The following is a 12,297-nucleotide window of genomic DNA, read 5'->3' as shown; positions in this document are numbered from 1 at the left end:
AATGGCAACGTCGGTGTCATACAATAAAGCTCCTCCTCTGCTATCCCAAAGTAAGAACTATGAGGATTGGAAGAAATTAATTGGAATTTGGACGGAGCTTACAACACTAGATAAAAAGAAACAAGGACCGTCCCTTGTACTTACTCTTGATGGGAAATCACAGGAAGCTGCATTGGAACTTCCATCTGAACAAATATCATCTGAAGACGGAGTTAAGAATATCTTAAAGAGGCTCGATAAGATATATGCAAAGGATAAACTGACAGAAAAATTTGATGCAATTGAAAAATTTGAGACTTATAAACGAACAAAAGAGAAGAAGATTCGAGATTTCTTAACAGAGTTTGAAAAGAGGTACTATAAGATAAAGGCTTACATCAATTACCCAGATGACCTGCTAGCCTATAGATTATTAAAGGCTGCTAATCTTGACAGTTCTCATGAAAGACTCATAAAAGCAACAATAACAAACTTAGTTTATGATGATGTGAGACAGAAATTGATAAAAGTATTTGCCGAAGAATCAATTGATGGTGACTTAGACAGTAGTATGTCCTCCATCAAAATCAAAGCAGAACCATCGTTTTATGCTAATGAAGCATACCCAGACGAGTGTCAACAATCATCATCAGATGAAGAAGGGATATATTACACCAAACGTAATCTAAATCAAAGATTTGCATCATCATCAAGATACAACAAAAAAGGGAATACATGGCGCCAAGATAAACATGCTTCTCGACCCAAAGCAGATGGCACAAGAAAACCTACTAAAAACCCACTTGACAGGAATGGTCGTGTATCTCGATGTGCGATATGCGAAAGTGTTTTTCATTGGCAACAAGACTGTCCGGAAAAGCAAAATGATACATACATGGTTCATGAAATCGTCCTTCTCAACGAAAGCGATAAACCAGGTCAACTCAAACATCTAGTATCAGAAACATGGAATTGTGGCCTACTCGATTGCGGTGCCAGTAAAACCGTTTGTGGGGATGTTTGGTTAGATCAATACATAAGCTCTCTATCTGATGAAGAAAAGAGGGAAGTAAAACATCACCATAGCAAAAGTTTATATCGCTTCGGAGACGGTGAACAAGTCCAAGCTTGTGGAAGAGCATCTATTCCTGCTATCATTGGCAACACAAAGGTAAAAATAAATACAGATGTGATACCAAAAGTCCTACCCCTGTTACTATCAAAATCGTTTATGAAAAGGGCCGATATGATTCTTGACTTCCAGAGTGACACTGCAAAAGCATTGGGAGAAACTGTTCACTTGGCCACAACCTCAAGTGGACATTATACCATTCCTTTGACTCGACCGCGTCAAGTAATTGCATCAATCGACAAACCTTATGAATGCAATTTTGTTTTTATCTCAAGGGAAGACAACAACATGACTGTAATCGCTGAAAAACTTCACCGACAGTTTGCTCACCCATCTCTCAATCAACTCATGTCATTGATCAATAAGGCAGGACCACCATGGAACAACAATAAAGAATTGATATCAGAAGTAAAAAGAATTGATAAAGAATGTAAAACATGCCAAATCTACCGACGACCACCACCTCGCCCTGTAGTAGGATTACCCATGGGATCTAAGTTCCTTGAAACCGTTGCGATGGATCTAAAATTCTACGACAAGAAAATCATCCTTCACCTAATCGATCTCTGTACTCGCCTATCTGCTGCAACAATAATAAAGGACAAAAACCCGACCACTGTTATTGAAGCAATACTAAAGACATGGATATCTGTTTATGGCTCGTGTGATAAATTTTTAGTCGACAATGGCGGTGAATTTGCTAACGAAGAGCTCATCAATCTAGCAGAACAATTTGGCATCACAATTAAGACAACTGCCGCGGAATCCCCTTGGTCAAATGGTATTGTTGAGAGACACAACCAAACACTATCCAACATGCTAGACAAGGTGCTCAATGATACAAGTTGCAGCTTGAATATTGCTCTTTATTGGTGTGTAAATGCAAAGAATTCACTACATAATGCACACGGTTTTACACCATATCAGTTAGCAATTGGAACGAATCCACGTCTACCATCACTAATGGATGACAAACCACCAGCCTTGTCAGGAAAACCAGCAACGCAGTTAATGAGAGAGAATCTGGAAGCCCTTCACAAGGCTCGAGAAGCATTTATTGCAAGTGAGCACTCAGAAAGAATCAGAAGGGCACTATCTCACAACATTAGATCTTCAGGAGAAACCAAATATCTTACAGGTGATAATGTTTACTATAAACGGAACGATAGCAACGAATGGAAAGGTCCTGGCACTGTGCTTGGTCAGGACGGCCAACAAATTTTGATCAAACATGGAAGCTATTACGTTCGGGTCCATCCTTGTCGTGTAAAATTGGTACATGACGGCGGCTGTGGTTCATCAGAAAAAACAACAGAGGCAGGGGACAACACCTTCACTGAGGAACAACCACCTAGATTCCAAGAATCAGAATCAGAATCAGGATCTGGCAATGAAAATGAAGATCATTCGTCTGAAAAATCAGAAAATGAAGATCAATCGTCTGAAAAATCAGAGCCTTTAAACAATGATGCACCAGCTCATCAGACACAGCCAATTTCTGCTGAAGCACATAGCATGCTGCCGAGGGAGAAGCCGAGATTAAGACCGAATCTTTGTCTAAAGTATAAGGACAAAGGTGGGGAATGGAAAAAGGCTAAAATCATATCAAGAGCAGGGAAAGTTGGAGGCAAGCATGATGGCTGGTTTAATGTAGAAACAGAAACTGGTATGAAGAGAGCGGTAAACTTTGCAAACATCAAGGATATTGAAATCAATGATGACCCTTCAGAAGTCACTCTGATCACCAACAGCAGTGAAGTACTGTCAGCAAAGTCAAAAGAACTACAGTCATGGATTAACAATTCAGTCTACATCGAGATACCTAATGAAGGACAAGAAACTATGAGTCTACGATGGGTTGTAACACCAAAGATTATTGATGGCCAACCTTCAGTTAAGGCACGACTTGTGGCACGTGGTTTTGAAGAAGTCCAAAATTTTAAAACAGATAGTCCAACGTGCTCTAAGGAAGGATTGAGATTAGCATTGACGATAATTTCATCCAAAAATTGGATGTTGAATTCTCTGGACATCAAAACAGCATTCCTTCAAGGAAAGAAGATTGACAGAGAAGTCATTGTTCTGCCGCCGAAGGAGGCTAATACCAAAAACCTTTGGAAGTTGTCAAAAACGGTGTATGGTCTTGCTGACGCAAGTCGTAGCTGGTACCTAAAACTGCGAAGTGAATTAATTCAACTCGGTGGAAAGCCTATTGAACTAGATCAAGGAATATTCATCTGGTCTTCAAATACATTGATTTTCGGAATATTGGTATGTTTCGTTGATGACGTGATTTGGGCAGGAAGTTCTACCTTCGTTAATGTGGTATCAAAGTTGAAGAGTATCTTCAAGACCAGTAGTGAACATATGCGACACTTCAAATATATTGGTATTGACCTCGATCAAAATGAAGATGGAACAATCACCATCAAACAAGCCGATTATATCAATGAGCTAGAGCCAATCACTCTCAGTATGGAGAGAATAAAATGCTCTAAGGATGAACCAATCAATGAAGTTGAAAGATCTAAAATGAGACAATCAATTGGGAAGCTCAATTGGTTGGCATGTATGTCAAGACCAGAAATTAGCTTCACCGTAAGCGATGTGTCATCAAGAGTAACAACAGCTACTCTAGCTGATATTAAACTCATCAATAAGACGATAAAGTTCTTGAAATCTCAAGATTGCCACATTACTGTGCCAAAACTTACCTTGAATAACCTAAGCATCAAGGTTTTCACTGATGCCAGCTTCAACAATCTCGAAGGAGGTCAAAGTCAAGGTGGTCATATCGCCTTCTTAACTGATGGTTCAGGAAAATCATCACCAATTTCCTGGAGCTCAAATAAAGTTCGTCGTGTAGTACGTTCAACTCTTTCAGCGGAGTCACTAGCTTCCGTAGATGGAGCTGACACAGCATTCTTCTTGGCTAAAATGATTGAAGAGTCTTTAGCCGAAAAACCTGAAGTTGTATGTTTAACTGATAGTAGATCACTCTTCGAATGTGCTGGTTCAACCAAGACAGTATCAGACAAACGACTCCGAGTGGAAATAAATGCCTTAAGGCAGATGATCAACAACGATGAAGTCACCCTACGATGGATCGATGGAAAACATCAAATAGCCGATGTGCTGACAAAGAAAGGGGCATCTCCTTTTTCCCTGATGGAAGTTCTCAAGTCAGGGGATTTAACATCGGTCATTGATGGTGAAAAATAGACATTTCACCATTGTTTGTGTTAAAAAAAAAAAAAAAAAAAAAAAAAAAAAAAAAAAAAAAAAAAAAAAAAAAAAAAAAAAAAAAAATTGCAAATTTGTGTTATAATTGCTCATAGAAATTTGTTATTGAAAAGACGTTGATTTTCGTTGATAGACATCTCGTTGATAGATTGTTGTAAAAGGGACATTGAGATTGACATTCATTTTCGGGAGATAGCTAACCATGAGACTATGGCCTGATACTGTGAATGCAATTGATACGAATTTACAATCAACGAAAAGAAGAAAAGAAGGGAGATTGATACTTTTCCCTTTAGACGAGATATTAACTAATTAAAGTAATAACAAATCATAGCTGTGGAGGAGCTTGAGTTATACCAGTGATATTGTTTAATGGTTACATTGGAGAACATTGTTAATTGTTAATCGTCGTGTTAATGATATTAATAGTGGTGTTATTGAGAGTTAATTAATTGTTTGTTTTCACTTGGATTATTTGACTGGAGAAATTGTTTTCTGTTCAAGGTAACTAACATTTAGTACTAATTTTCACAACATTCTGTTATGTTTTTGCTTTTAAGATGGTTAAGAATGTCCAGAAAATCAACCGAGCTATGTAACCATTTTTACGAGAGTTCACAAGTAGGATTTACAGGGAAAAAAGAGATATACATATTTTGATTTCACTAATTAAGTATTTTGTATCAACTACTATTCTTTTTGAAAAAGAAAAAGTAAAGTTAAAAAATAATAATGATAATAACCTCTAGGTATCACTTTAATTTTTGATGAAGCACTTGCACTTCCAATAGTATTTTCAACTGTACATGTGAAAATATCAGAGTGTTGTACTTCTATATTCTTAATTACCAGTTGGTTTCGATATTTCTCTACATGGATGTTACTTGATGGTAATGCCAGCGTCATACCTTAATAAACAACATTATACACATCTTTGATAAATCTTTGATCTGTTTCTATGTTAGTTTATACAATTTGAACTTGTCAAAGTTCACACATCAATGTTTACGGCAGACTTAGAACTTAGGACATTAGGTTATTTGGTTGATTCAAAATTTTTAGGCTGTGCTAATTGTTGTTAATGTCAGCATGACTTAACGCCGCTTAGCACACATATGTATATGGAAGCAGAGTATTGGCAAGTTGATGCTCTTTGCCAACTTCAAAAAATGACCAAAAATTTATGTTTTGTCAAATATCTTGTCACCAATTATGAAATAAAGTCTAAAATTCCAGAATAAATGCATACCATTTCGTTGCCAGGCTGATTTCCCAGGTGGCATCGCAGTGTAAGGGCAAGCAATTTTAACCATTAATCCTGCTTTGATGACAGCAAACTCTCCAATTTGTACATGTGCAACTGAATTACCACGTATGTATCGAACAGAGTCATTTCTAGAGTCAATGACAGGTGAACGTTTACCTAAAAAATTTTGAGTTTCAATATGTTTGCATAGATATTTACATTTGCAAGCGCTGATTAAAAAAATCATTGGCATTTTATAACATTAATAAAACTTTCTCTGCATTTCTTATTATATTTTTACTCCTAATGCTATGTTAGCAATATTAAAATTTTGAACATTGTTTTAAAAAAAAAATATTACTTAAAAATACTGCTAATTTTAATTTAAATAAAAGAGGAAAAATAGAATAAAAACTAGCTAAAATGACTTTTACATCCTCCTTTATTATACCAGTGTATTGTTGCTGCCACTTATTAGTATTTTTAGGCTGACATACATAAAGTGCATGAACACAACACGAAAACAAACCTAAGAAGTATCAACAAGGCATCAAGTATTTATAAAGAAGATTTAATAAAAAAATTATAAAACTAAAAAAATTTAATGTGTTTTGATTGTGAATACTCTTTTAGCTTACATGCCATTTTGAGGCAAATATAGATGCAAGCATATACTTTTTCTGCTTTTATTATTAAAAAATTTTATTTGCTTAATAACAATTTTTGTGGTAAAGAGAAAAACCTTGAACAAGCTGGTTACTTTCATGTTTTCATTAAAGGAACCATATCACTGAATTTTTTAATTTATATGTTACAAGGGATAAAAAGTTACAAAATTCGGTCTTTTGAAATTAAAAAAACTTTTTCGTTCCATCAAACTTTTTATATTACATAATAATTCGCTTTTATTATTTACATAATCACGTTAGTTGCAATCAATAAAGATATACAATTATTAACAAACAGGAAAGCTTACCTAATATTGTCAATACTGTTTGTTGTTGGTCACCTTTTTCTATTCCACCATTCACAACACAAGTATAAGATCCAGCATCATCAATAGAGACTGTACCAAGCTTTAAAACTGTTGTATCTCTTACAAGTGTTTGAAATTTTTCAGATGACAAATCAGATTTCCATTCAATCTGAATTTTCTTCTTTGATTTAACATTACAATAAATAAAGACTTCTGTTCCTTCGTAGAGTGTTGCATCTACCCCTACACTGATGTTAGCAAGGGTTTCTGATATTTTGAAGATTTTTTTCAGTCTTTCTGAAAAAATTGTTGGTTGCCAAGCCTCTAAACAAAAACAAACTTTATTAAAATTATTTAAGTTAAGGATATTTGGTTCTTCGTTAAATCCAAAGTCTAAAGCAGCAACAGCCATGTTATTCCTGAATAGTTTTGCTGTACAGTTTTAATCTTTCATCAGTTGGCTATACCAAAAAAATAAACTAGGGAATTTTTTTGCCCAGCCAGATGGTCAGCTTACACCACCAGAACTGCCCCCTTTAACCCAGTCTTAAGGACTTCATGAGCCTTTATGCAGAACGCAGCTGGTACATTTTATTCGGTCTGCACATTGTTCATTCACTGTAGTAAGTTTTGAGTAAAGTTTACAGTTTTTGAGAAATTTTAGACTTGTGGAAGAAAGGGAAAACTTCAATGATAATCCCACATGCAATTTATTAAACTTTTCACAATTCACTTTTCAATATTCACATCAGATTTAGGATGCATCTACAAAAGTATTGTGAACAGTATATTATGCGGTTAATGCTGTCCTGGTTTACAATTAAAAGGTTTGTCCAATATGGACAAACTTTAGACAAATAATTTGTTATTATTTTCAAAATTTCGAATGTATAAAAACTTCACAAAAAGAAATTCATTTTGTTAAGACCTGAGTAAAAATAGGGTTTTTTTAAGACTAGGACACACGTAGCAAAAACATAAAGTGCTTTTTCAGGTGCTGCATTGGCTAACATTCTAGGGTTTTCAGATGTTCACCATTGATAGTACTCTTAAATCATTTTGTATGTGAGTACACAAGCTATTAAAAGCATATCTTTAATTCTATTGACTCATTTCAATATTATGAACAAAATGGAGCTAAACACAGTTTACCTCATGTTAATTGCAGTTCCCAATACTTAATAGTTGCTATGCAGATGCATCATTAAGGGTACACAAGGTTGTCTTGCTCACCCAAGGCATCTTTGTCTCAACAAACCAAATCAAAGCTATGTGTCATAACTTGAAGCAACTTTCTTGTTGTTGATACTTTAGAGTAGGGGACTAAAGGTTTGGGTATAGTCTGTCCATATTAGGAGGTTCTAAGTTAGCCAATCAACAATCCAGGGGCCCCATAAATAGGAGGGAGTTCCTCTGATTTAGCTTCTCGCCAGTAGTAGCAATAACTTGCTTAACTGAAATAACTTTCCCACCCACCCACCCATATGTTTGGTTAATTTTATTTTATTTTTCTATTTATGTGAGACACCTGCATCATCGCCACACTATGTTGGAACGATAACGGATTATCTAAAATCGAACTGGTTCATCGAGGCTACATAACGTCGTTGAGCGTAAAGAAATGTCCAATTGCTTTAGCTACACGTTTTCCTTGAATTGCAGCAGTTTCGCTTAGTACGACCAAGAAGGTTTTAGTCCAGTGGTGGAAGCAATTGGCAACTTTACTCAATTATGTCAATGTGTTAAATTTAACTGGTGGGGATACTGGGCTGCCCTGGGCAGCCACAAAGTGTAGAGATGTGCGTGTACCCCTGGAAGAGTATGGTGAATTAAGTACAGGTGCGAGGAGATGAACGATGGTGCACCACGCGAGCAGGACAGATGACTGGGGAAATAACAGCAGGGGAATGCGGCGCTGACAGTCAGAGGTGGTGCACCAAGAGGTTAATAACAGGTGTGAAATGCAAAAGAAGCTAGAGCTCATAAAGAGTAGGTTCTTGTGAGGTATGATAGAGGAAATGGAATCACAGGAGAGGAGCTCCGGATGTGTTTGAGAGATTAGTTAAGCCAGAAAACACTACTAGGAGAAGAGCTCCGGATGTAGTGGAGAAGAGCAAATACTACTAGGAGAAGAGCTCTGGATGTAGTGGAGAAGAGCGAATTTATTGGGAACACGCACGTTAGCTTGAGACAATATCTTCTCTTCAGCCTAGCATCCTCACCTGATTCTGCCAAATTATCCTCAGTTTATTCTTACAAAATTAAAATAAATTTTCTACTCCAAGTTTGTGTTTTTATTGGGAACTACAGCAATTAAAAGAATATATATTACCTATCATCCGAACATATGCAACACTTTCTGCTCTGCCATGCGCATTAAACACCATACATTTGTATTCTCCAGTGTGATCATTATCAATTTTGTGTAATGTTAACACTGAAACACCTTTTGGTTCAGTAATATCAATATTTTTTAACTGGACATGATCAACAACATTGTCATTAAAAAACCATGTAGCTCTTGGATAAGGAACACCTTTAAACGGGCAACTTATTATCACATGAGAACCAACAATACCAGATATGCGATCACCAACTGTTATTTTGGTTGTTTCGTTAGTGGATATCCAGAAGTTCTTATTGCCAGACAATATAACTGGAAAGCCTAAATAATAAATACTAACTTTAACCAATGATTATGACATATTTGAAGCAATGAAATAAAAGTTAGAATAAGCAAAATAATTTGAAAAGAAGTGTAGGCAGCAAAATAGGGAGTTTTTTTTATTAAAAACTCACTGGGGTTCAAAAAGGTCTCTATATTTCTCACAAATTATTTACTCAGACAAGGTACATATATATATATACATAGCTAATGAAAGAGATGCCATCGAAAATACATTAAGCCTTTATCAGTAGGATGGTGGAAAAGCAGGGCCAGATTTGGTTATGATGTATTGATGTAAATACACTAGTTAAAAAAATAGGCTCAAAAAAGTTAAAGTATATCTTTGTAAGCTTCTTTTCTAAATTGTATGCCTGAAAAAATCGGGATAACTCCTGAGTGCACCTCCTATGGCATATAAAAGTTATTTACAGATTCCTTGCCTTTTCGCACTTGAGTTCAACGGTCTTGTTTCTGTTGTTAAATACAAATCGACACTACCTAGCCCTGCAAAATATTTGATTCTCCATGTTGGTGCTGGTTTCACTATTTACACTAGGTCTGTTGGTGTGAGCTACCCATCTAGCTAGGCAAAATATTCTCTGGTGTATTTCTTTGGTAAAGCCAATGATGTAAAATTCAAACTGTACAGCAGAATGATTAGGACTAACATTTAGGTGAGCAGCGTGTAGACTTTATAACAGAGTGGCTTTAGTGACTGTAGTAAAGAGGAGAGTATTCTTCATGAAGCTTCATACTTATTGTGGCAAACTTTTAAACTCAATTGGTATTGCTTGTTTATATTAGTTTGCAATATTCTTATATCAAATTTTATATCTTTGGATTTTGTTGTTAAGTTGTGATGGATATTCAAAAAGACATGTAGCTATTTATATAAGTGTTGGTAGCTATATATTTGCTACAGTGCAGTCTAAATGTAAGCTTCTGCATACGCGTAGTACACCCTTTCCTGCAAGTCGAAAGCCCGTTTTTGTTTTGTTTATCACAATCACTTTAATGATCTTTGCAAGTCATTTTACAAAAGCTTTACAATAAATACAGTCATTATTTTATCATAACTGTAAGTTTCGTTGTTAAAACTTATTGAAAATAAAATCCCCTGAGGTATTAGTGCAAAGTAATAAAATTTGATGATTTGTTAATTACACAAAAGCTTGCAACAAATCTCAAACAAAACAAGTTATTAAAATGTGTTTTAATTAGTGTGTTTTATTATTATCTTCAGTGTAGCATACACTGCCCAGGCTTTAAATTTTGATAGCATTTTTGTTTTACTTTAAAATTTCAGACAGGCTTGGTGAACCATGCAGCCAAGATACAGTGTGCGGAAATCTTTTTTATTCAGAATAATTGTCTTCTAACAGCTTTCAATGCAGCAGGGGACACTAACAAAAAATCTTTTAAAAAAACAAAAGGCTATTGTTAAGAGAATATGAATGAACAAAAAAACTTTGCACACCGTTTTAACAGGGTTAATCAAATGTTCATTTAAAAACAGAAGCTGATGAAAAAACAACGAGATTGTAGAAAGTTGGGACTCGTAGAAGCGAATTATTTTCTTGTTTATGATACATTTTTTAAAAGAAATTTCTGCTGACTCAGCAATTTTGATGTTAGGTTAAAATCAATTATTATATATTAAGGCCTATATTTTAGGAAATAGTAAAAAAATGGCATAAATATAACACTGAGTAAATAAGTCAGCTATTTGGACCTAAAAAAGGTTACTGCCGCATAAGAGAAAATATCCTTTAAAAAAATTATGCTTTTGTTTAATTATATACTTCATAGTTTATTTTTTTATTTTAAATTGCTGTTGTTTATGAATACTATATCTCTTGCAGGTTGTTGTTACTTAAACAATAAGTTTCCCTGATCAATTCATCTTTTCGTGATGTAATTATGACAGAATATACTTGTTTATGCATGTTAAGCATATACAGCTTACATTAAAGCTACATGCAGAAGCCTACAAAATGACTGTACTGTACCAATACTCTATGCAACTTTTTAAAAAACAATTTCCAGTACTCATTTTAAAGGTTTTTTGGCCAATTTCACCTAACTTGAAAAATTTAAATTAGGGCTATTATTCGTCCTCTGTTAGAACATGAAAATTCTGGTTTAAATGTTAGACAAAGGTAACCGCACAATATTTCAATTTGTGTTTTTTAAATATATCTTTAAGACGTTTAACTTTAATATTGTGACATATATTGCTAGGGATATTTTACGAGCAATAATTAGCAAAATTATATGTTTCACGCTCGTAAATATAATATGATTTTTTGTGTACAATATTGCATTATGGTTTATAGAAAAATTTAAAAAAATGAAATCTTGAATCAGTTTTAACAACGTACCGATTTACAGTGAAATGACAATAAGATGGATATAAGTTGAAAGCTACATTACATAACCTTTTCTTTGTTCCAGAAAACATTCAGAACATTCTGTATGCATTTTCACATGGTGTCAAAATCTTAAACACATGAATATGACACAAATGAAACATCCTCTTGTGATAAAGCTGATCAAGCATAGCCTAATGGTTGGAAAAATGAGGTGGACGGCGGCTTGAAGAATGTGCATACCTGTGCATTATCCCTGACTGTAATTAAAGTACTTTGGCTAGCTGGGGAGTTTTATAAAAAGTTGCCTATTGATAAAAAAAAGATTACCTTCAATGTCTCTTCCATATCTTCCGTGTAGAACTTTAACCTTTTTATCTAAAACCTAGAAAACATGTTAACCTGAAGCACCACGTGTTTGTGTTTATAAAAATGATGTCGTGTAAAATAACACGAAAGGGAATAAGGGCGCGCGCTGCTTTTTCGGTTACGGTGCAACACTCACGCCCCACTGGTCTACTTGGACAAACTTTGACAAATATGAAAAGCAATCCAGCTCATCATTTCAGCGCGCTCTTGGTGTAGTGTAGGAGCATCACCCCACTGATTGATGATTGAATTATATCATAAAAGAAAATTATTTGCGCCGTTTAAGAAGTACTAAGACAAGACACTCACGCGGGA

The 12,297-nt window shown here is 35.0% G+C and overlaps 1 protein-coding gene across 1 annotated transcript in view; it reads right to left on the bottom strand.

Annotated features, from left to right (window-relative positions):
* LOC130634132 (hemicentin-1-like) overlaps nt 1-12,297 on the bottom strand; it is a 34,646-nt gene that overhangs the window by 18,904 nt on the left and 3,445 nt on the right. Inside the window, exons 3-7 of the mRNA XM_057444598.1 lie at nt 11,944-11,998; nt 8,909-9,241; nt 6,577-6,900; nt 5,604-5,777; nt 5,098-5,262 (exon numbers count right to left, since the gene is read on the bottom strand). Coding sequence (XP_057300581.1) covers nt 5,098-5,262; nt 5,604-5,777; nt 6,577-6,900; nt 8,909-9,241; nt 11,944-11,998 — 1,051 coding nt within the window. The remainder of the gene's footprint in view (nt 1-5,097; nt 5,263-5,603; nt 5,778-6,576; nt 6,901-8,908; nt 9,242-11,943; nt 11,999-12,297) is intronic.

The sequence above is a fragment of the Hydractinia symbiolongicarpus genome, chromosome 1 (assembly GCF_029227915.1).
Source record: "Hydractinia symbiolongicarpus strain clone_291-10 chromosome 1, HSymV2.1, whole genome shotgun sequence".
Lineage (NCBI taxonomy): Eukaryota > Metazoa > Cnidaria > Hydrozoa > Anthoathecata > Hydractiniidae > Hydractinia > Hydractinia symbiolongicarpus.
The sequence above is the reverse complement of the archived record's forward strand: the minus strand, read 5'-3'. Positions and strand labels throughout refer to the sequence as shown.